This window comes from Lutjanus erythropterus, chromosome 24 (assembly GCF_056507025.1).
Source record: "Lutjanus erythropterus isolate fLutEry1 chromosome 24, fLutEry1.hap2, whole genome shotgun sequence".
Classification (NCBI taxonomy): Eukaryota; Metazoa; Chordata; class Actinopteri; order Lutjaniformes; family Lutjanidae; genus Lutjanus; species Lutjanus erythropterus.
The window spans coordinates 9,477,495-9,503,040 of NC_139340.1; the positions used below are offsets into that span (position 1 = coordinate 9,477,495).

Sequence of the window (25,546 nt, forward strand, 5' to 3'; positions counted from 1 at the left end):
CCTCTTTGTAGATCACGGGTGCCCAGTCTGAGGCTCGGGGACCTTCAATGGGTCGCTAAAGGAGGGGGGGGGGTTCCTCTCAATGCAAATTATTTAAGTTATTTCTTTTTCAATTAGAAAGCATACGAGGATTACTATTGTAATCACAGCTTTCATATGCAGGCAGCGATGCAGTTTAATAAGGGCATCCCAGGATCAAGTCTCATCCAGCGGAGGGGGGGTAGGGGTTAATGACGTGAATATGCTTCAGATGCCCCAGCCTATAGAGGGCTTTATGGGAAGGGAGGGGTGAGCGACTGACCCATGGCGCACACTTACCAAAGGCCCCCACTGAGGAGTTTATGAGATCACAAAACTTTCTTTTCCTTTTTTAAATCAAGTTTTTTTTTTTTTTATGGAAGCACATTCCCACTGATAAAAGCAAAAAATGAAATAAATAAATAAAAGATAAATAAACAGATAAATCTTTACTTCTACTTGTAATATAATTATGACTTACCATGGGGTATATGTTAATTTTTCTAAGTGTTTGTCATTGAAATATGCATTTAAGCCACAAGAGGATTAAGTGCACCACTATTTTACCAGGAACAACAGATTTCCGCCGATTAAAGTAGATTTCTAGCCAAAAGAAAGCCATGACAGCAAAAATGCACAACTTGCTTGCTTTTGTTTAGGGTGCATGGAGAAATTAAAACTCATCTGGAAGAAAACATGAATGATGAAACAGAAATGGACATCAAAAACAGGAAATTAGCTTGTATTTGTTGTTGTCTGGAGTGAGTGAAGCAAGTGTTTTGTGATTTTTTTTTTCATACTTTCTATGGTGTGTTTATGAAGAATATTGCTGGTTTAATTATTCAGTGACTGGGGGGAAAATGGCCCACAAACAAACAAAGCTCTGCCCCCCTTCCACCCGCTACCAGCAGTAGGCCGGTCCCGCCCCTGGCCTGGCCTAGATGGAGTGCAGTGACCCGGGGAGGAAACACGATGGAAGCAGACGGTTGGGATAGGAGAGAGGGAGGGATTTGACAAATAATCCCACTGCCTTAATCCCTTCAACAACAAAAGAAAAAGTCTGTGTCCATCTTTTTTGTCACACTACTGTAAAAAAAAAACAGACAGATTACATGTGCAAGGCATCAGCAAATTTTTATGATTTAAAAACATATAAACATATTATACTCTAAATGTTTTGTTATCAAAAAATAGAAATGTCTTTACAGAACGGGTTTTCACAGCATTACTGGTTGACAATGTTGGAATTTTTTGCCCACATTTATAAATAAAAACAAACAATTTAATCCTGCACAGGAAAATTCAAGAGTGGGGGAAAATAATGCCTGAAAAACTAATTACCCATCACTTCAGTCTCAGGTCTCTTCTGCAAAAGTGATAAAGATGTAGGTGTATTCACTGAGATGATAATTACAACATTCATTTAGCAGCAGTGACTCCAGAGCTGTAAAAAATATAAATACTATGAAAATATTAAGTCAGACAGTAGACTTCTAGACATGAAAGAGCCATTTTTATATGGACGACAACATATGACTTCATATATCAACACAGAAATAAACTAATATGGATACATTAAATAATTATCTAACAAAAGCTGAAATTGGTGCATTAATTAATGATTAAATGCATCATAATGTTTATGAATAAATGTTGGTAATTAACATAAACAATAAATGTTTATTCATACATTAAACTATTATGTATTTCTACATTACTACCTTTTTTTCCATAATTGTCTTCATGTTAAAAAGGTAGGTGGTCGCTGTCAATTTATTCATTCATTTAATCAATAATGGAGACGCCATTTTCCCAGGAAAAATTGTTCCCGGTGACAGAACTGTGCAGTGAAAGTGAGGCTTAGGGGTTCTGTAAGGGAACTAATATGCAAAAAATGTTGTAACAATTTGTAGACTTATAGAAGAAATAAATAAAATAGAGATAAATTAAAAACATTTATTTATTTGCTAACTAATTACCAAAATAAATGCATTATTTTCTTATGCATTTAATTATTAATGAATTTATTTATGAATGAACTAATCGTGTAGTCCTTCATATTTTTTGCAGGGACAGAGTCTGAGTGTTAAAACCACGGGTGCAGATGAGGCAGTTGTGTGTGCTTTCAAACGATGCAGTGTGTGCTGATGAGCTGCCGGGCCATCTCCATGTTCCCGCTGGCCTGGTAGATGAGGGAGAGGTTGAAGGCGATCTCCCGCGTCAGATCCACCTGATCGTCTGGGATGCCCTGCAGGAAGGACGGAGAGAGGAAAAGATCTTCAAAGACTGAAGCTTTGAGATCTACTGTGCTTAAAAAAAAAAACTGGTCCATTTGTCAGTGTCCTCGATAAAAGTGAGGGGGACTTTTCTAAATGTGAAGTCACTGTGATGCAGCAGGCTGAGAGTCCAGCTAGCATGAAGACAGAAATAGTTAGATGACGCGTGCTGCATGTATATTTACCTCCAGTTTCTGTGCGGGCAGCGTAAGCGCCTTCTGGTAGTAGTGTATTGCCAAATGTGTGAGGCCCATCTGGTGCAGCGCTCTGCCCAGGTTGTACATGCTCTCCTGACACTCGCCACGCAGCTCCACGTACCGCCACAGGAAGGAGAAACCCTGAAAACACACGTATGATCAATGGCGTGTGGCTGTAAAGCTAGATGAAGGTGCGTGTAATACGCAAACTCTGTACCTGCAGCACCAGCGTGTGTCGTTTGGCGACGTATTTCTGAGAGGCCATGTGGAAGAAGGTGAGACCCACACACAGGCTGTGGAGCGGGTTGTTAGGGTGAGTCTGGAAGGCCTGAACATACTGACCTGAAGACACACAACATGTTGGAAAATGCAAAGAACTGCACACCGGCTTATGGAGACACAAGAGTGGACATGAAATTGAAAAATATACCTATAAAAACACGTGTATAAAACAGTGCACTCAGTAGTCTGTGTATGTTTTGTACCCAGAGCGTGTTTGAAGCTCCCTGACACCATGGCGTTGTGTCCGCAGAGGACACACAAGGCGTGGTTATCAGGATGTTTTAACAGCAGACGCAGGCAGAAGCGATGGTGCCGCTGGTGCTGAGAGGTGATTGTCAACTGAGGGGAAGAAAAAAAACAGCGTAAAGAGACAGAATTTGATATTTTTTTTTTACACTGAGTATTGGTCCTCAGAGTTTTCAAGTGGTATATTGTGTACTTGAACTTGAAACAGATATAAACACACCTGGTTGAAAATATTCCACAGTTGAGGCAGATCAACATTTTCCATCAGCATCAATCTGTTAAGCAGAGAAAAACAGACGATTTACTCTTAAAAACTAACAAATAAAGAAGACCTACATGTCGGTGGAGCCGTGGACGCTGGTCTACCTGATGTAGTTGTAGGCCTTGTAGTGGTTGTGGTCGAGGATGGTGGCGGACAGGCCGAAGAACTCCAGCTCCTTCCTCAGTGGCTTGTTGTCGTAGAAGGAGTAGAACTCCATGGCCGACTCCACCAGCAGCTCCGTCTCCTCGTAGCGTTTCACCTCGCACAGAGTCAGCATGCAGCTCACCAGCAGCTGCCACCAGTCCTCTTTGGACAGGACGTTGGTTTTACCTGGACAGGGACCGCAGTGTACCATCAGTACAGAGCTGCACTATCTCTATTACCACTATATAGTAACACAGCATGGAATAAAATTTGTTTCACCTTGTAGAAAATGCCCAGAAACTAAGTGCAGTGTGGTACAGGAGATATTTTTTAGAGTATGTTAAATTTTTACTTGTGATTATCTTATTTTTGGTCATAAAATGTGACCTTTTTTTCTTCTTCTTCTTTTAGCTCTTTCATAAGTCAAGTACAAAATCTACAGTGAAGATTTAGACTAAAACACGGTGTAAATGACATCTTTCAAGTTAACCTGGCATGCTGGGACTTTAGGAGACTTTGATCACACCAGATTAGCAGTATGGAGGCATTTTTATGTTCTTTTTTTGGTTGCTTTTTCCATTTGAAAACTGTTTTTTTTGAGTGAACTACCCCTTTAAGGCAGAAAGTTAACCTGAAAACATGTGGTAAGCTTTAGAAAATTCTCTACAATTATGTAAAGTATAGCCTCTTATTATCTGTAGTTAATGAGCTAAAACATACAAAGATTCAAATCTGCTCAGTTAACAGAGCAATAAACAGCTTTTTCTCCACATATGGCAACTGTTAATAAGTGCTGACAGCGAACAATATCCGGCCAACTGCTCTGCTCTGCTCCTGCCAACTACACCCTCTGTACATCAGCCAGCCAGCCAGGTATGAACACTTAAAACACACACACACACATACACACACACACACACACACACACACACACACACACACAGGTATATGCATATCCATACCAGTGTTGTCCAGATAGGCGGCTTCATGGTCAGTGATTTCTGTCATGTTTTCGACCTTCATCAGCCTCAGGTGACTCTCGCCTGACACGGTCACAGAGCGCACGCACACCTTAGCTCGCTGCATGGCCACCTACGACACACACACACACACACACACACACACACACACCACACGCACAAATTATCTGAGCCATTTGTCACACACAGGGAGACGATGAAAATGCAAATGGGCCTCTCTGTACGATCTGTCTGAACACATGACTCCACATTAGCCTTAACTGACTCAGTGCACGTTAGGGCCGAGTATCATAAAGAAGTATTGTGTTCCTGTGTGTTACCTTAAGTAACATGGAGATCATAGTAATCATAGCGTCCAGGTAGTCCTGTTTTTGTCCCTGAGTCTTCAGCAGAGTGGAACGATGCAGCAGCAGCTTTAATTCCTACAACACAAATGCAAAAATCACACACTACGCTCAACTCCTATCAATAAGAGTGTTCAATAAACGCCTAATGATACCCCTCCCGTACAAAAACACTCGCTCTTGCCTTTTGTGCAGCTGACGAGTCCTGCGCCAGCGTCTCGCTGTCGTACATTGACTCCAGAGCCTTGAGGGCGCACTCCGGCCGGCCCAGCTGCTGCTGCAGGGTGGCCAGGGAAAGCCGGGCCTCCAGGTGCTGCGGCGCCATCTCCACCACCTTCGTGTAGCTTTCTGCCGCCGCCTCCATGTGGCCGAGCGCCTTCAGACACTCTGCGAGGGAGAAGTGACGAAGGCGTGTTATGTAACGACGTTTTCCATTTTCTCTGGTCGCAGCCAAACTGAGGGGTCACTTCAAATCCCGTCTTGCACCTCAGCTGCAGAGTTTTCACACAGTGGAGGATTTTTTTTTTTGGATGCATGCTGCTGAAGATACGCCTCTCATCTACTAAGAGGATATTTCAGTTTCAGCTCTGAGCAGGATTATGGTTAATATTCACACTTTCACTGCTTCTTTTGAAATGTCTGAACCATCTAGCTGGAGCTTTTAAAGCCTTTAAAGGAGAATGCAAATTAACACAAGATACTGAGATAAATTAACTAATTTTCACAAGAAAACAAGCTTCTTTCTCTCTGGATAACCAAACAATTAACTTCTCATTTCAAAATTTGAAAAATAATTGCAACCATGATCATTCTTCATTCTCACTGACATACAGTAAATAGGGAAGGGAAAATCAATTAATCACTTTTATCGTTCATTTTCTGTTGGTCTCACCTGCATGTCGGAGCCAAACGACAGCCAGGTTGTACTTTTCGGAGATGACGAGGGCAGACAGCAGAGGCAGAGCGGACATGTACTCGCCCTCCTCCAGGTACGCCTCACCTACATCCAGGTACAAGTCACCGATCTCCTCTGGACTCTGCTCCATCAGTGATGACACCAGGCCCTGCGAGTGAGTAGGTACAGCGGGACGGAGACAGACATTTTTTCTCCAAAAACTTGAAACTTACTGCAAGAAATCAGTAGCTTCATAGTGTAGATTAGGAAAACCTTGTTAGTCCTGTTTACCTCCAGGGGCGTGAAGACATGCAGGTGTATGAGGCAGACCATTAGCTTCGCCCTCAGGTCCACTGGGACGCTGTCTGGTACCAGTACATCCTTAAGTTCACCTAGAGACACACACACAAACGTCCTCAATCAGCGTTACTATGTTCCAAAAATAACAGCCATGATTCGTTTCTGTGCTGGTGCTGAGCAGTGTGGGAGTTGCGAGAAAATTCGCAGCTCAGGCGTGAAGATTGTTAGAAAGCTACATTTCAACAACAACAACAACATCATCATTTCCTGAAATTGCATTATTACATATTTAAAGTTCTTTAGTCCTCTATGACAGCAAAGTGAATATATTTGGATTGTGGACATTTTAGGACGTCACCTTGGGCTTTGGAAAAGCAAATAACAAATCAATTAGTCAAGAAAATGATTGAGAGATTAATCAGTGATGCAGATAATCATTACCTAATGTCTACACTCCTAAATTATCCTCCTGTATATATATTTTCTACTGTTTTATCATCTATAATGCATTTTGTACTGCTTTTGTGTGAGATTAAGCATGAAAAGATGTAGTTTTTTGTGTGTGAGACCATCAAATTTCTAAACCGGTTGAAACTTCTGTGATCCACATTAAAGTAGAGGAAAGTGACGCGGCTCCTGCCACTGCGAGCTAATTTTGCCTCTCACATAAAGGAAGACAAAAAGATTTGTGTTACATGCTCCATACAGTGGGTGTACAATACATTTCACTGGGTTAATTGGTGGTGACAGTTCAACAATGCTGCACAGAACAAAACAATGTTCTTTCTGGTGCGGACTTCTGTTCAGAACGTCGACTTGTCCTCCCAGGTTTCGCCTTTTCTAAAGAAATTATTTTCAGTTACATAACGAATGAGCAGCAGTGTTTTAGTGTCGGTGCTTTCAAAGGCAAAAATCTCTCAGGTTTAATAAAGACAAGTTGCTTCTAAAACATCCCTCAAAGCAATAAAAATGTCACATTTTATTGTACCTCAGACGATTTTCAGCCTCGCTGTTTGTTCGGGAGAAAGACGGCCAACAGCAACAAGCAAGCAACTGTTATTTTAATATTAGAAACCCTCCCTGCAACCCTCAGTTAGGTTACATGAATTCACTGAGTCGGACATCAGTGATCCTGAAGCTGGTTCTGTTAAATCTGGGTTTTATTATCCAGCTGTGAGCTCAACCAAATAAGCCCAAACAAATATGTATCATTATATATTTTCAAATATTTAAAGACTAAATCTTAAGGAGCCAACAACATGTCACATCAGTCAAAATCAGATTGAAAAAAGTTTTTATTATCAGTCACTCACCGTTCTCCTCTGCTGCTTTTTGCTCTACAGTCTTTGACTTTGTGTCTTCTTCATCTTTCTTCTCCTCCTCCTCCTCCTCCTCCTCCGTCGTCTTCTCTGCCACTTTCTCTTCCTCTGTTGGTGCTGCGACATCTGATTTGGATTCATCCCTGATCAAAATTATACCTGCAAACTGGACCAAGACCTTGAAGAACACACACACACGGTGTTTACTCATTAATTGAGACAAAATACACCTTTTATTTGTCTCTATCTGAATGACACAATAAGTTGAGCTGTACCTGCAGGGCCTTGTTGTACTGCCGGCTGGCGATGTAGAGCTCAGCTGCCATGTTGATGAAGTCATCACTGACCAGGCTGGGGTGTCGCCCCAGAGCGTCCTCTATGACACCCAGAGCTGAGGACAAGTCACTGCTCTCATAGTAACTCCTGAACAGACACAGAAGTATACAAATATGAGATTTGATAAAGTAAAAAAAAAAAGGGCGATGTGTTTCTTGCATCTCAGAGTCAGGAAATGTTGTGCGTCTTGTACTTGGCCATGTCCTTGGAGAGCTGCATGAAGTGTTCTCCGTCCTCCATCGGCAGCAGCGCCAGGATCCTGCGGTAGCCGTCCATGCAGTGTTTGTGCTCGCCCAGACGCATGTGGAGGCTGGAGCGCTCCCACAGATAACGCACGTTGGTGGGGTCATATTTAATGGCTGTGAGAGGCAGGAAAGAGAGCGAATGTAGTATATTAAAATTGACAGGAGGGCTGAAAACTTTTTGCTTCAGTTAAAGCAAAATTTCCACTCAAATATGCTGATTATTTTCTTGATTAATTGATAAATCTTTCAGCCAATAACAAAAATGCTCAACACAATTCCCAGTTTCCGAGGTGGTGTCTTCAAATGCAAGACTGACCCTTTGAGTAGCAGACGATGGCCTGTCGGATGTTGTCCTGCTCCAGAGACATTTCTGCCAGCCTGATCCACTCCTCGCAGTCTGATGGGTTCAGGTGGGCGGCGATCAGACCAAACTGCAGCGCTTTATCCATGTCCTCATCATCCTCGTAGATCATCGCCAGCGTGGAAAAGGGCTCGAAGGCCAGAGGAGCTGCAGGAGGACATTCATTTATATTCCAGTGCTTCAAAACGCCTTCATCTTAACTCCTTATACACACAGAGGTTTGTCGTTTCATACCCTGTCTGATGATCTCCATACACATCAGGATGGCGTCCTCCTTCTCTCCTCGGGCGTAGCGGATATTAGCTTCTCCCATCAGGCCTCTCAGAGCGCGGGGCAGCTTGCTGCGGTGACGTCGCTCCTGGACAAATACACATGAAAAATCAGAAACTAACACACATTAAGAGCCAGAAAACACACCCTCTTCCTCCCCACCTTCATCATCTTCTTGTTTTCTCGGTTCAGCTCCATCTCCAGCGCGAAGACGTCCCCCACCGATGGATCCTCATCATCATCCTCCTCCTCTTCTTCCTCGTCTTTCTTCTTCCTGCCTCCCCTCCGTCTCCCTCCTTTTCCTCCTTTCAGTCCTCTCCCCCGTCGTCTCGGCTTCTTCTCAGTTTCCACCTTCTCCACCTTTCCCTTATCCTCGTCCTCCACCTTGTAGTCCTCATCATCTTCATCATCAACAAAGCTCAAGCTGTCCTCCTCCTCCTCTTCCTCTTCTTCCTCCTCCTCCTCCTCGTCCTCCGAAGATGGTGGTTCCGGTGTTTCTCCGAGCATGGAGGCAAAGGCCAGCTGGACCCCGGCGCTGACTCCCTCCTCTGAGAGGAGAGGAAGACGGAGAGGAAAGGGAAGAGAAGAAAGTCAGCAAGTAAGCAGCAGGAAGTGATTTTCAGGCTGTTTTTTTTACCCTGGGCTACATTAGAGCTGCAACTGATTATTATTCAGCCTTTCAGTATTACTACTGATAGTGTCAGTAGTTTCAGTCCCAGGCATAAGAAAAATATGCCTGGAGGAAAGAGGAGAGAGTTGAAATGCAAAATAATAGAATATTACTCCTTTTCTCCTAATATCTAGCCTGACTACTGTACCACAGATTGTTTTCTCATTTAATGAATAATTTTGGTTGAGAGAATTTAAAGTATACTTTATACTATAACACTGGTCATTTCTATTCTGCTCTGTTCAAGTGTCATGACAGGGACAGAATGCACAATACCATAACCCTGAAACTGAAGCAGCTAAGTGGAATGCAGCCATCATTCTCATCATCCTCTGAGTTCAAAGTGTCCAAAGCAACACATTTAATAACACTACCTTTACCGATGTTCCCCGGGACTTGTGCAGAGGTGGAGGGCTGAGCATCGTCCTCCACATCTTCAGCTAATGACTCTGACTCCTGAGAGAGCAAAGAAATGATGGAGGGTGACGAAATTGTGGTAGCAAAGTCTGCTAACTTAGGATGTAGGATGAAGGGAGGATGCTAGCTAGCTAACTTAGCTTTGCTAGTCCCTCAGTCGCTAGCTACATTTTTTTGACCAGTATAAATTTGTCGTTTACCTTTGTTTTCCTCTCATCCCTTCGTTTGTCAAACTCCTCAAATGTTATCCTCCCCTCCAGGTAGTCTATGAGCTCAGCGCTGAACCCAGACATCTCTGTCTGTGACTGTCTGTGAGTCTCCGGCAGAGGTTGACTTTAACTGACGGGACAGACGATGATTCTTCAAAACTAAATGCCTCTCATCACACTAACGCATTAAAAGAATATAACTTGATAAGAGAAGAAGACATGACAGCCGTAACTGCAGCGCAAGTAAACACAGACACCAAGCGCCCATGCACGTTGAACTATAGTCACGTGGTCTACAACAACTTCCGGGTTGGCGTCAAGGAAACTTTAAAAAAAAAAACTAAAAAAATATATTTTTAATATTGATTCGGCTAAGTTAATATTGTTAATTTATTGTTTACATATTATTTTAAATTCTTCTTCTTATTTTTTTTAATAAAGAGGCATATTTTCTCAGTTTCCTTGATTGGCGATGTCAAATGTTTTGGCGACATCTAGTGGTGAAAAGCGGCAACACACAGATGATACTTTGCTATTTTGTGGCCTTTAGATCAGCAATAATAGCACCCATGAAATGTTATCATTCAATGGTAGAAAAGATGAGATTAAAATTACATTCATTCTGAATATCAAAAAATAATCTTAAATCTGTATTTTCTTAATTATTGACCCTCCGAAGACATTAAACTGAGGAGGTACTAAAAAAAGGTGCTAAAGCAAAATTAAACAATCACATATATTAAAATTAAAAAACTAAGACATCACATTTTCTACATGTCCTAAAATATGTCAGGATAGGACCTTTATATTAATTCATGTGTTTATTTATACATTCATTCACTGTTCATTTAGTTATACTACCTCATAAATCATACTATATATACATTTTGTTTTCTTTTACTTATTTTTTTTAGGAGAAGTTGTATATAAACACACAACTGTGGAATGTAACTAAGTACATTTACTCAAGTATAGTACAAATTTGAGGTATTTTGTAGTTGAGTATTCCCATTTTATGTTATGTGACAATTATACTTATGAAACAAAATGACATACAGTATAATGAGCTTATAAAATATGATGCATCATTGCTGCTTACATTACCAATAGTATGACACTGTAAATATATTATAAATATATATTTTTTAATAGTTACAATGAACATTTTCACCATGGAGTGCTTTTATTTAAGTATATTCCCCTTTTAAATTCTTCTTTGTGCAACATTTTCAATTTAGGACTTTTATTTGTGCCTGATTATTTTCACAGTGTTGCAGTGCTGCCTTTTGTGCTACATTGTGTATGTGTGAAGTACAATACTTCCAGTGCAATCTGCAAACAAGAATACACATTTCAAACGATTGTATCAGATCAGTTTGTTTTATTTATAGACTTAATTTCATGTAAGTACACTTCTCATTCTAGCTGCACATCAAGTCTGCTTTGTAGGCTTCATATTGTTTGGCTCCCTCATTGACCGCATTATTGTTACTATATGAAAGAGTAACTCAGGTGGACATAACAAAAAATTTAATATGACATGTTTGTTTTGTCAGGAACAAGCTGCAGTTTACGTCAAAGCATATCTGCTTTTCCATTTACCCCAGATCTGGAGCAGTGAGGCAACTGCTGCTGCTCATTCAACAGCCTCATGACTGACGTATTCTGCATTATCTGTTTTATCTCCCCTGCAAGAAACAGAAGGGACAGAGAAGAAGAGAGGGGGATGGAGGGGAAGGTGGTGGAGGGCGTGGTCTCATCCCGGCGGCTGATTCTGCCCCAGTTTCCTCTCAGTGTTTCCTGCGCACCTGTGGACTCTGATGCCTCTCCTGCATCAGCATCACTTTGTTTCAGTGTCCTGGATGGTCTGGACCAAACTGTGTGATGACTGCAGCTGAAGTCTAGCACAGGTGAGTCCACATCATGATACAAACCTGAACTTTACTTTATCCACCCAAAATAATAGGTATGCATGAATGTGTCATGATGATATTAAGCTCTAAGGGACTGTATGAAAATTATTAATGGGAGGTGGGGTGAGAGACCCTTTTCTTGCAAGTAACATCAAAATATTTGTTTTGTTTGTGCGCCATGGATGCATTTTACCATATGGAGGGGGGAACAATCATGTCTCTGTCAGTACTTTATCCTCTAGTATCTTGTCAGTTTTAAGACACAAAAGATGTGTATCTTAATAGTGAGGAGGGTTCATCATTACCTCTGAAAAGAGTGTGTCAGTTTTTCATTTGTTCAGTACTTCTAACATTCATCCTGCAGTATAATGGAATTTTGATCAAATTAAATGAATCATCGATTTAAAATTTATATAAAGTTTCAATTGATTGGTTGTTTCACCAATGATAAAGTCTGTGAACATAATGCATATTCAGCTCAACCCAGCTGGCTCTACTAATGAATACAGTGAAAACATCACAGTGCCAAAGCTCCTAATGGGTCACAGTTTTATTTATGTCACATAAAAATCACAATTTGACTCAAGGGTATTTACAATCTGCACAGTGTACGAAAATAGCATGGAGACCCTGCTCTCCATCCTAATAACATATGAGCAGTCCCTTATCAGTTAAGCAGAAATGCAGCAATTATTTTATCTGTTTAGTTTAGAATTTCATGGAAATGAGGATCTATATATTTAAAACTAATGAGGTTGTGAGTCTCTATAGTTCCCATCGTCCGTCTATTCACATGTGTGCACAACAACAGGCTCCCAATCAATGTGTGTAAATAGTGAACTCTTGGATCTGTGTTTGTTGTTTTTGTCTCTTATCAGGAGCGATTTTCACCGCTCAGTTGGTCGACACAAAGGCCGCAGACTGAGCTTCATAACAACCACTGTTCCCCTCTCTCCTCTCGTATCTCCTCTCCTCCTCAGATAAATTCACTCTGTGCGCTCCGTGTGAAAGGAAGGAGCAGAGGACAAATTAAGTGGATGATTTGTGCACCTCGAGCATATGATTCTCTTTGTGTTACAAAATAAGACAAAACCAAAGTGGAAAGAACATGATGTCTTTTACACAGTGACAGTATCTCTCTGTTCATTTATTCTTCTCAGAAGAGTTTACACGTGACACGACTTAACATCATCAACAGAATGTGAAGAAATGACAGTTTCGACATTATGTCAAAGATATCTACGTGTTGTTTTGCAGAGAGAGCTACTAAATTTAGCATGCTAAACACTTATCCCCTGCCCATCCTGTCTCATAACACTACTTTGTGCTTAAGTGGAAATAGTGAGTCACTGATGCATCCAGTCTGCTGTCAGTCCAACAACACTGAGGTGGATTTCTTAGCAGGTTTGGCTCCTGGCGCCCCGAAGGCTGACCCTGCTGTGACCCCGCCGCTCAGGCCTCCGGAGGTGGGCCCTGTGTGATGCCCGACCTACCTGATCCCCCTCTTTGTCATGTGAAGTCAGAGTCCTGTGGAGAAAACACCTCAGTACTGTATACTCTGTTGTCAGACTGGCCTCCATCGGTCTCAGGCTGTGTTCAGTCCTGGTCTGACCCTGTTCACTGGGAGCCCGCTGAGCCCAGATCTGAACTCCCAGTCTGGGCAGAGTCAGCTGATACAACCATTAGCAGCATAGCTAACTGAGCTAACTATCAAACAGCAGCTGAACTTTCTGGTGATGTGCTGTGCCATATTTGCCAGTTCTTACATGTAGCACCTTTGATTTCAAATTTTATTTGTGCTGCAAACTTTCTGACAGATTGGTTGTAACTCTGATTGAGCCCAAGGTGAAGCTAAGCCTGAAAACTGGGACACACTTATGTAAACCCAATTTCCTGAAGTAACTGGTTTCATAAAGCACAGAGGACGTCTATATATGACTATTTATGACTTTATCTTAAGCTGATGGCTCTATCTGGTGTGATTAAAGGCTCAACACAACAGCTGTCAAAGCTTATAATTCCATTGTCTGTGTTCAGCAGGGAGTTTTTGGCTCATCTGTACTTTTTGCAGTTTCACCTTCAACCTAAATGCAGATTTTATCACAGAGTATTTTTCCTTATTCTCAGGTTTTCCATGACTCATCATGAATGTGACTGGGACCTGTTCGGCAGCGACGCAGTATGGATTCCAGCCTCGCTTCAAAGGGATTTACATCGCCTCTGAGCTCGTCATCGCCGTGATGGCCATCGTGGGAAACTTCCTGGTTTGCCTGGCCGTCACACGCAACAAGAAACTTCGCACAGTCACCAACTACTTCCTGGTGAGGAAAATCTAACAGGGGATTATCATCATCTGAGGTTTTGTGAAACTACAAGCTGATCTAAAGCAGCAACAGTGTTTTACTTTGCATTTACTGTGTGTGTGTGTGTGTGTGTGAAGGTGTCACTGGCAGTGGCGGACATCTTGGTGGGACTGGTGGCCATTCCCTGTGCAGTGCTGACAGACCTGGGTGAACCTCGACATAACATGCCCCTCTGCGTGGTGCTGCTCAGTATGCTGATGGTGCTCACACAGGTAGGAAGAAGAGCACCACCCCTACATCACCTAGAGATTACTGGTCTGATGCTCCCATTAAAATACCAAAGAACTTATTAAAGAAAATCTTTTGTCCTCCAGAGCTCCGTCCTGAGTATGTTAGCAGTGGCGGCGGAGCGTTACATGGCCATCCTGTTGCCCTTCCAGTACCAGCGTGTCATGAGCCCGAGGAACGCCCGGCTGGCTCTGCTGGTCACCTGGAGCCTGGCAGCCATCTCCGGCGCTGTGCCCCTCATGGACACACAGAAACAACCAGCAGACTCTGAGTAAGAGGATGGATGGATGGATGGATGGATGGATGGATGAGGAGTGAATGGTAACAAGAGTGCATGAGAACAAATATCTGCATCCCTGTCTTTGCAGCTACTGTATCTTCACCTGTGTGGTGGACATGTCCTACGTAGTCTACTTCAACAACTTCTGCTGCTTCCTGGTGCCGCTGGTGGCCATGTTCATCATCTACGGGCGCATCTTCCTCACCGTCCGCCACCAAATCAGACGCATCGCTGTGGTCAGGGAACCCTCGGAGGACATGACAGGTGCCGGAAGTGGGAGCACGGGGACAGAGGACACCGGGAGTTCAGTCGTTGGGGGAACCACGAGAGGTGGAGCTGGCAGCGGGTCTCTCATTGAAACTGAGAGCACGGTTGTCTTTACGAAGCTGGGGCTCAGGAACGCCTCAGCTGGATTGACCAGCAGCTGCGGTCCAGCTGACCCCCGTCCAGGAGAGTCCTCCAAGTCCAAATCCAGCATTGGCTCCCGTCAGGAGCTGCGTAAGGCCATGTCTCTCTTCTGGGTGCTGTTCCTCTTCATGGTGTGCTGGATGCCCATCCACCTATTAAACTGTCTCCTGCTGCTCTGCCCGCAGTGTGATGTTCCCATGTCCTTCACACTTGCAGCCATTTTGCTTTCCCACGCCAACTCGGCCCTCAACCCGATCCTGTACGCGTACAGGATGAGGTCTTTCCGACACACTCTGATGGGAATGTGGAGAGGAATATGGAGCTTTCGGATAAAAGGGCAATAGAGCAAGACTGGAGGAACGCTCAGTGCTGAGGGTTAATGTTTCTACAAAATTACTATGAAATGGTCAAAGAGGACTATGGTGACTCCCAAAAACTGTAAAATAAGACCCAAAATATCCTCCTTCAAGCACTGAACAGCCAGTAGCAGGGCGCCAGAGGTGACGAGTCAGAGCTGCACCACATCGGTCTTTGAGAAAAACCCAACGTGACGTCACCTATCGATTTGAAACCTCGAGTTGGCATTTTGACCGTTTGAGTAAGAAGTAATCTAGAGGAGCTGGGGAGGGCAGGCGTTCCTACTCCTCTAAATTTATAAGGCTGCACTGCCTCCGAGTGGTGAAAAAATCAAAATGTACAGTAATATGTCTCATTTTATAACAAACTTTTCCCCTTTTGATAGTAAGTGTGAATATTTCATTAGAAATCTCAGAGGGAGAATTTTTACTTGAAAATTTGTATATAAAATATAACAAAATACAATATAAGTTATTGTTTATACTTATTAGTAGGATGTCATCACTATTGTTTTATTCTAATCTTAAATAACACTTTCTATGAGTGTTATACTGTGCTTATAGCAAAGTATATAGCCCTTAGTCATAAGCACTATTATTCATAATAGAGTAATACTTCATTATTTCTGCTCACTCACTTACATTTCTTTGGGCAAAGATCACAATGTATTATAATTCACCCAGTTGTAACACATTATAACCATTTATAATGCAGTATAATTACTGATTAATGCATTATTATATATAAAGCTTGTGCTTTATTGGTTGTATCTTTTTGTAATTATTCCATGTTGTTATGTAAAGTGAACTTTTTGTTCCTCATGTTATTGAACAAGAAAGTGAAAACTAGTCAAATTTAAAACAACTGAGCAGATATTTTTACACCAACTTGTAAATGTCTCCACTCTTCACCTGTAGGATGATTTTTTAGTGTCGACCAGCGTTTTATAAATAAGTCTTCTGTTTATTTATTGTACTTTGCACTTGTTGTAATCCTGTTTAAAAAAAAAACACAACCCAGAGGAAATCCAAGAGGCGAAGAGTCAAATCAACATAACTGCGTGCTTTATTGATATACAGTAAAGCATTTTATAATACAGTAGTAAGGCATATATTTGGTGGAATCTGATATGTTGTGAAGTATTGACGCGTTACTTGAAAAATGATGTGAGAATGAGACGCAAACGTTAGAAATGAAAAAAAGAAAATCAATCGAATTCAGTGTCTGGGATCAAAACAAAACCCGTTTGGCTCATGCTGAAAGAATATGATGCCAAAAACACACACGAGTGTATAACGCCGCGATGCTCACCGCGGACTTCTCTGAGTGGTTATACATTAAATAAGGATGGAGTTTATTTAGTCACACATGCTAATATCGTAACACCTCACACAGCACAAAACAAAATAGCTTTTTTTTTTAACCAAAGACAAAAATGTAACACTCTGCTAGCATAAACGCATCCTCCACACAGAAAACAAATATCTAGTATGTCCCAGGTATGACAGTAGTGCACACAGATTTGATTTGTGTAAAATGCTCGTTTTTATACTTGAGTCATAGAAATCTCTGACAGAGACGAGAAATGCAGTGAATGCATCCGAACATTCAGATCGGAGGCTCCTACAGTGCAGTAGAACATGTACGGAGCGATATAATATATGTAGGATATCTGACGTGAATCAATCAGCCAGCAGTTATCAATTAATAATAATCAACAATCTGAGAGGAGCGCGGGGTTGAGTACAGTAGAGAAATTGCCTCCGGACCGGACTCCGACAATTCACACGAGGTAGAGCTTAACGTTACTGGGCTTCCTAAAACTCAAATATATTTCTCTCTGTTAAAAACCAAACAGAAGATTTCCTCAAAAATAATCTCAACTAGCAGCCTTGTAACACTGTAGTGCTCAGATTAGATTAAAATAACATTCTTCCAAGTTCCTCTTACAGTACAGAAACTTATAAACCAATACACAGTGTACTGTGTGTGCTGAACAGGCCCCCAACAAGACACTCGGAAAGCATCCAGGGATTAAAATAAAAAAAAAAAAAAAAAACTCACTTAAGATGTACCAGTGCAATAATCAGGACGTTTTTCTGAAGGATTCTGTCGAGGCCCGATGCAGAACTGAAGACAAAATGTACCTTAAAAATACTGAATATTAAATATTGGCAACTTTGATTTTGATAATCGTAACACTTTCACAACTAATGACAAGTTTAGATACAGAAAAGTAGCTTTAAACTTCCCTTTCTCCTAAAAAGGTAATAATCAAACTACTTATGACGGTCACAGATAACACTGACAGACCAGAGGATGTGCCGTATATAAAGATAATCACCTCAATCATACTTAGAAACTAACTTAACATCTGGTTTTTGCTGACCTCTGGTGGTTGAATGCCTCATTATGCTGCACACGTGTTCCATCAATGTATTTTTCTGTGCATTTTGAAGTGCTGCATGAGCAAAAGTTGATGTAAAGGGCAACATTTAAATCCCTAGTTACAGTTTTTTGAAAAGCAAAAACTTAACTTGCAACCCTGATCAGCTGTCCGACAGTTTCCTCATCTTTCCTCTACATCAGTGATGTAGTCTTCCTCACATTCACACATGAAGTGTCTGACTGGTGTTCTTTTAATTATTGTTGTGTCCTCTTCTTCTGCAATAGTTTTTCATTTGGACAATAGGTGTCCATAACAGTAGTGGATGCAAACAAGCATTTATTTGCATTTTCTTTTTCTGATTTGCTTGAAACATGGTTCAAATTTGCAACACATGCAGTGCAATAAAGTACACTTGTGTTTCAAATCTCACCTCCTGTCATAGTCAGAGATGAGTAAAACTTATATAAATCTAAATAGAAATAATTTAATATTTTAATCATAGGGATACTGTGACCCTTTCTGGTACTAAAGATTTGTTTTTACCACTAAAAAAAGATTACAGTCTGCTCTTTTTCTATTCCACAAATTACACAGATTAATTATTATAAAACGATCTTCAATTATGTCTAATTATTTCTCATTATGTGCCTTCAGTCTTTATTTAACTTTGCTGACTCGTCTCAGCTCTGAACCGGGCCTCTTCCAGCACACAATACACCGTGTTGAAAACGAGTGACGGGGATAATAAAAACTGTCGCCATGGAGACGTTAGTAACAGGGAGGACGAACAAACCGACGGATGGATGGATGGATGGACGGATGGACGGATGAGCGTGTGAATGAAAAAATTCAAAAGATAACATGAGGTTTGTCAGCCAAAGCCAAAAAAAAAAAGCTGTAACGTAATGTGGAAATTAGGCACCACCACACACACACACACATAAACTCACACACACACATACACAAACTCTCACATACACACACAGTCTCACAGACAACGTACTGTAAAGATCCAGGATGCCTGCATTACCTTGACAGTAGTGTACGCTGTTATAGAAAGACATTTTCCTCTTTAGAAAGCACCCTTATGATTACAATCATTCTTTTTTTTTTGATACAAATGTCTGAAATGCTTTTAGCTGTTTCCCCAATTACAAAGAGATGGCAAATATTCGACCACACTGAACACACTTATTTGTATCTCATCTCTCTTTGACCCCCCCTCCCTCCCCTCCACCCCACTCTTGTTTTATACAATTGCATAGAAGTTTAAAAACCAGCCTCTGTTAATAATAAAACAACTTCAGGACGTTTTAAGAAACTACTGAAATCTACAAGTTATAATGTTTTTCTTTTGTTTTGTTTTTTTACGCGTCGTTGCTGTAACTGCAATCCTTCACAAAAATAGACATTATATATTCTCTTTGTAAACTGTGTTTCCAATCCAGTTGTTTTGACTAGAAAAGCATGCGACAGGTAGGGAGGAGAGGAGAGGGAGGAGGAAGGAGGGAGGATACGGGGTGGTGGGGGGGCGGGATCAGAAGGGCAGGGCCTCGTGCTGTTCGGCGCTCTGCTCGTCTGTCATCACGCTGACCAGTGACTCCATGGCTCGGCCCAGATCATCGGCCATGTGGAACAAACTGCCAATACTGGGACCTGGAGGGAGAAGAGGAGGGAAACATCCAGATGATGAAAGCTGCACGGGTTAACACAAGCATACGCACACGGTGGTAAAGATAGAAACAAGAGCGAGTCTAACCCCGCGTCGAGACCGCAAGCATCTAGCCAGCGTCACATCCATACACGCTCATGTAGCGACAGCGTTCGTGTGACACTGAAGCAACCGTCTACACCAAACTCTTCTGTGCAGAGCTCAGTTATCCTTTGATATGTTTGAGTATTCCTGATCTAACACTGATGGATGTGAGTGACACTTAAGTGTACTATAAGCAATACTACTACTAATATTGTGGGTGTGAATGCCGCAACAAATCTGAGCGATCTGAATGTTTGAATGTTTTTTGAAAGGCTGACGCCACACTGAATACCTGCCATGAAAATAAATTAATATTTGAATTTGGTAGAATATTTGATTTTTTATTAAAATGCTGCAGTCTAGACATGAAATAGGGGAACACAGTCATGTGTTTGCATTTGCTAATTTGCACAAAACATTAAGTACAGCCGGGGCTGATGGGAATGTCATTAGTTTTGCAGGTGTTTGGTCATAAGCTGCAATCCATCATAGCTGGAAAAAATAACCTTCAGCACACAAAACCACAACTAATGGTCACTCAAGGGACCAGATCCGTCTCGCCAACGTAAACGCACCTGACATCACAGCAGTGTGGTGGCACACGCCGAACACCGAGCAGAATTATCTTTTCTTCATTTTTTACTCATGTAGTGTTTATGTTGTGAAACAGCTTTGTAGTTGCCATTTTCATTTCCATTCAGTTGATTTGTGCTTGACAGAAGTCTGTGAGTCTGCTGCAGCCTTCTCCTCCTGTTTGTTTCAAAGCGTGCTAATCTGTTACATGTAGATGTTTGTGAAGTTCAGAGACTTGCCACATAAACATTAGTTTGCTTCGGGCGACCATGTTTTCCCGATCAGATGTGCAGCATTTAGACTGAAAGTCAGAAATACCGACTCGGAGTGATCGGCTTCCAGCTTGCAGTGGATCGCAGCAGTAAACTTAAGATGACAATGAATTGTGGTTGAATCTTAATGTGACGTTTTTAACGCATCATCTCATCCTGAATCTACATGCATACAGTGATGCACAAAGTTCACACACACATCACATACAGTCATGAACAGAGCAGCAGCGTGACAGAGGACAGAATAGGGAAAGGAAATTAAAGACGAGGAAAGGGAGGGAGGACAGAGATTTGTTTTTTTTACCCTGTATCACTGTGCTATTTGCTACCACAGCCTCATTATGAAGCCAAGTGGTTTCTCTCAAGACCAGATCAAGACTGGTACGACATACATGCAGTGAAAACACTCCTTGCAGGTGGGGGAGAGAAAGTTGAGCAACTAACCTCTCATGGGTGTCCCCTTCTCCCTCCTGGCTCACGGAGAAAAAAAGAGGAAAGGAAGAAAAGAAAAGAAGAAAGAGGGAAAATAAAATCAGCCTTGTGTTGGTAATAGAGAGAAAGAAATATGAATGAAGAGCTAACAATGCTTTACTTAAGGCTTTCAGCTGGAAAAGGGCTTAAAGTAAGTATACACATAAACCAAGAGATACAAAACCATCGTAAAAAGTAGAATCTGAACACTGTTCTTTACTCCCAAAATCAATCAGACACCATTTATATGTCTGGCGGGGAGGGCTGAAAAGAAACAAAATACTTTATCTTATTTACCTAATTTATGTGTTTATCAGTGTGTTTTTCCTTCTCTTTTCTCTCTGGGCTTTTGTCTCACTGTTTATCCTATTGTCCTGCATGTGAATGACAGCAATTTTTTTCTTTCTTTTTTTTTCAAAGCACATACTGTTCATGGTTACCTTGAGCTGCAGCTGACACGTGCTGTTTATAATGTGAGTTTTATCGGAGCTGCTTTGTGTGTGATGATGCACAGAAACTGTGAGCAGAAATTGTTGTGGGAGCAGAGGACAGAACTCATTAGTTTCTCCGACCAGCCTGAGGATTCAAACCTGCATCTTTCATATCACAGACCTGCTTCTCCGTCCTTCAGGCTACAGCTACCTAGAAATGTTCATAATAGGTATCTCTCTGCTAATTAGCTGAGTTATACTTTTAATGAGATCAAAGCTGCAAACTTTTCTATTTCCTCTCAGTCGAACGCCTTGAGGAAAAGCTTCACTTAAAAGGGTTCATTTGAAAACAATTTTTTATCCTTTCAGGGAAAAAACAGGACTGTAATTATTGGTGTATATCTGATTTTAGATCAGGGGCCATATTACAGAAATTAAGATAAAATAAGAAGAATTTAAGATATGATTTTTCCCCAATTTGGCGTCATAGAAGCAAATCCTAATGAACTTAAGAAATCACATCTTATCTTAATCCTATCTTATCTCAGGTTAGGAAATCCTAAATCCTCAATCCAACATCACTTATCAACATACTGAAATATACAAAAAAACGGGGCAAAAACAACTTAGTGTCACGGCAGATGTGTTAGAGGTGTTTGGAACATCTGCAGAGACGTCTCAGGACCTTTCTGTTTTGCATCAGAATCCTGCATCACCCAGTCAGGGTTTATTTTGCAATAATGACCTGCTCACTGTACATTATCCTTTACTTATTTAAGATTTTGAGAAGTTAGGATGCTTGTGTAATGCACATCTCCTATCTAAAATTAGGATAGGCACATTCAGTTAGGAACTGTTCATCTAAATGATCTTTTTCACCCTAAATCAGGTCCCAACACTAATTACCATGGTTACCAAACAGTAAGAAAGAATCTGTATGTTAGGGATTTTCTGTAAGACGTTTCCCGTTATTCTGTGTTGGTTCCTTCATAATTTTTGTTAGCGTGGGTGTTTCGTACCCTGACTATGAGGGAAAGAGTTGTTGAGCTGCTCCATCACTTCCTCCAGCCCAGATGCATCTTGGGAAGGGCTGGACAGCTCGTCATCACCTGAAACAGGAAGGAGATTAAGAGGTTTTTCCACATTCAGGACTTTGCGGCGGCTAAAATAATGCCCAGTCACGTTGTTTATGTGTTTGGGAAGTGTGAACAACACACACACAAGTGCACACACACACACACACACACACACACACACACATGATTAAAGAGTGCATTGTAGTGCGGTGTAGAACAATAACAGCATGGTTTCTACAAGCTGTGAAATCAGACGTCTCTGCTTACATCTCTATTTATATCTCTTTTTAAAAGGGTGGATGCAAATTAAAGGATATAAGGGGGAGTGTGTGTGTGTGTGTGTGTGTGTGTGTATGTTCTTACCCATTGTATCAGTAGTCTGGCTGGCGGCCACGCGGAGCAGAGGGAGGGAGGAGTCGGAGCGCTGAGAGGAGGTGGAAGGAGAGGACAGAGCTGTGCCGTTCACCTTGGAATCCGTCTGTGACACACACACACGCACACACACACATTAGATACACAACAAATTGGCAGCCGCGCAGCACAGCTTAATTAAAGGAGTCAAAAGGGAAGTGGAGTGTGTGTGTGTTGGCCTGGTCCTGTGTGTCAGCTGTTACTGGCAGTCAGACAGTGTGGAGGAAGCTGCTTCAGTCTCAACTCACTGGTGGGAAACTTCACTTCAACTTTGTTGTACTAAAGGCCAATTTTATAAAGGCTAAATTTATAGTGACATTATACAATAATACAGAGCACAATTATGTTATACAGTCAGATTCGTTCTCTGCATTAATTACTGTTAATCCATGAAGGTTCACTGCCTAGCTGTCAACTATTAAACTAATCATCAAGTATTTCAGATAATCAGTTAATCATTTTGAATCATTTTTAAGAAAAAACGACCAAATTCTCTGATTTCAGCTTCTCAAATGTGAATATTTTCTGGTTTCTTTAGTCCTCTTTGACAGTAAATGGAGATAAACAGTCCAATCAGGCACCACCTGTTCAACTTTTGAAGAAAAGGACGTAACGAGATGGAGGAGGACAGAAAACAACATAGAAAACATGATGGAAATACGACATTTACGTTTGTTTCTTGTATTAACGTGAGGAAGGTCACAGTCTCCTCATCGCTCTGCACACATCTGATGTTTCCGTCTCTTCGCAGGAAGCTTTACTGAACATTTAAAGGCCAATTTATTCTGTTTTATTTGTTGACGTTTTCATCTCGTTCAGCCAAATACAACAAACAACACCTCGCTGTCAGGAGGGTCACCATCAAACACACTTTATCTGTGCGTGTTGCCTGCGTACGCCCTTTTCTTTTGGTCTGTACACATACTTTGCTGCATAATATTTCCAGCAGGCTACTGCTTGAAACATTTTGTTGAATTACTCATTTCTCTCTAATGTACAACAGAAGGGAGACCTGCAAAAAGTGCAGCCTAAGGGCCCGTGACCACCTTAATCTGCCTCTGAATATGACTTGATGTGAGTCAAATCGGACATCTAACAAGTCCAATTTTATATCAGAGATCTGGTAAATAAACAGTTGAAAATGATCTAAAATTTAGGTGAAAGTCATGTCTGAGTGTACCTGCTCCAGCAGCTGTCTGAGTCGGTGCAGTTGGGACTCCAGCTGTTTGTTGTGGTCCTCCAGAATCTGCATCCGGGCCTCCAGACGTCCTTTATGCTGCCGCAGCAGCTTGGCCTCGGCGATGAGCTCGGCGTCACGCGCGCTCTGCGGCGACACCGGGAGCATCTCCGGGGGCGATGGCAGCGGGGACAGGCCCTTCCTGTCGTGGGCCTTCTTCAGACGGTCGTACTCGGACTGCAGCTTCCTGCAGGGGAGAGAAGAATTAATCCAGACGTGAAATATCACTGCCGAGAAGAAGGGGTGAACTTTTGTTTTATTGATTATAGAGGAGAGGCTGGGTCACTGCGGCAGCATAGTGTGAGATATAAATAAAACAGTAAACATCCATCAGTAACAGTCATCCCACCCGCATGAGGCGGTCACTTTTTATCTTTTCCCCCAAGTTTCACATAAATCCCTTCGCTGGAATGAACAAAGAGAGGGCTGAAAGCAGAAAGCATATTAGGACGACTGACTCTGCTAAAGGCATCAAATATTTGCAGTTCACAGCCAAAGTCTTTACTGATTCATATTTTAGGACATTTGTATTCTCAGACTGATGAAACACAAGCCAGAGAGGACACTGGTACTTGGCTGCCCTTACAAAGTGAATTTTTACGAGGGTTGAACATTTGTATAATTTAATCATAGACTTGTTCGGAGCCCTTTAAACCCTGTCAGAGATACACATAAATCCAAGTGAGCACTTGAAATAGACATGAAAATTTAAAACTTGGTTTGTGTGGGAGCGGCATGTTACCAAGACCGTCCAGGATTTCTGTGTAACTGACCCATTTCAGCCAGTAGGAAAACAAACAAAAGCAATCAATGTGGTTCAAGTGGAGGAAATGCAAATTTTTGTGCTTCTGTTAGTCTATAGCTGTATCTCAACTTTTTACTATATACTTTACACTTATCTTTGTTTTACAAGATTTATTATAACTTTTCACCACCAACCACAGATTCTTTTATTTCTTTCCAGCCATGAGCAGCTCCTCCATTTTCTATGTCCATCAATAGCTTGAAAACAACAAAAAAATTAACACATGACATAATCATAATCTGTTTAGCATCAGTATGCACTAACGGCCACTGTTCAGTTCTCACTTTAAGGATGCCTAAAACTGAATATAGAGTTTCAAGATCCATCCCTCCTTTTTCTGCAGGCTAAGCAAGGTAACCCTTCCCAGCAGCGTTTTTCAGCTCCTTCAAGGAGATCCTCAGGCATTTCTAAGCCAGACCCCAGATGAGATACAGAATCTCTCCAGCGTGTTCTGCGTCTACCCCGTGGTCTCCTCCCAGCTGGACGTGCTCGGAAAACCTCCAAAGGAAGGCAGCCAGGAGGCATCCTCATCAGACGCCTGAACAAACTCTACTGGCTCATTTTAGGCGAAAGAGCATCAGTTCTGCCTCATTTTACCCTCACTTGTTGAACAAGACCCAAAGACATTTGAAGTCCTTCACTTGAGGCAGCAGGACTCAGAATGTCCACCTCATCACGGCGGAGGGGTTTGTGCATCCTTGTGACCCAGGGGGCTGTGTTGCCAGGGGCAACAGCTCCCGGTAGGAATTGGCCCCATGTGAGTCATATGCTGTGTTTTCACCTCATGGCTTAGCTCAACTCGATG

General features: G+C 41.8%; 3 protein-coding genes across 10 annotated transcripts in view; 1 reads left to right on the forward strand and 2 right to left on the reverse strand.

Annotated features, from left to right (window-relative positions):
• Positions 1-1,137: 1,137 nt before the first annotated feature.
• On the reverse strand, positions 1,138-10,045 carry gtf3c3 (general transcription factor IIIC, polypeptide 3). The gene is made up of 19 exons (XM_084713959.1): positions 9,763-10,045; positions 9,520-9,601; positions 8,638-9,023; positions 8,440-8,563; positions 8,161-8,352; positions 7,793-7,958; positions 7,539-7,686; positions 7,258-7,441; positions 5,936-6,036; positions 5,642-5,813; positions 4,934-5,136; positions 4,726-4,827; positions 4,388-4,517; positions 3,386-3,611; positions 3,240-3,294; positions 2,977-3,112; positions 2,709-2,833; positions 2,480-2,632; positions 1,138-2,266 (listed from the first exon to the last, which is right to left on the reverse strand). The coding sequence occupies exons 1-19, from the start codon at positions 9,853-9,855 to the stop codon at positions 2,144-2,146; spliced, it is 2,901 nt and encodes a 966-aa protein (XP_084570085.1). The 5' UTR covers positions 9,856-10,045; the 3' UTR covers positions 1,138-2,143.
• A 3,754-nt stretch (positions 10,046-13,799) lies between these two features.
• LOC146304708 (adenosine receptor A1-like) lies at positions 13,800-15,530 on the forward strand. The gene is made up of 4 exons (XM_084713718.1): positions 13,800-14,005; positions 14,125-14,259; positions 14,362-14,546; positions 14,644-15,530. The coding sequence occupies exons 1-4, from the start codon at positions 13,829-13,831 to the stop codon at positions 15,305-15,307; spliced, it is 1,161 nt and encodes a 386-aa protein (XP_084569844.1). The 5' UTR covers positions 13,800-13,828; the 3' UTR covers positions 15,308-15,530.
• Positions 15,531-16,362: 832 nt separating this feature from the next.
• Positions 16,363-25,546, reverse strand: part of dmd (dystrophin) — a 331,517-nt gene continuing 322,333 nt past the window's right edge. For 7 of the 8 annotated variants that reach the window (XM_084713783.1, XM_084713788.1, XM_084713787.1 and 4 more), the window contains 4 exons: positions 23,880-24,123; positions 22,652-22,766; positions 22,232-22,321; positions 16,363-19,365 (listed from right to left, as the gene is read on the reverse strand). In XM_084713783.1, the coding sequence (XP_084569909.1) occupies positions 19,247-19,365; positions 22,232-22,321; positions 22,652-22,766; positions 23,880-24,123 (568 nt within the window). In that variant the 3' untranslated portion in view covers positions 16,363-19,246. Of the gene's footprint in view, positions 19,366-20,754; positions 20,781-22,231; positions 22,322-22,651; positions 22,767-23,879; positions 24,124-25,546 lie in introns of all 8 variants that reach the window. The other variant, XM_084713786.1, reaches the window with a different exon arrangement.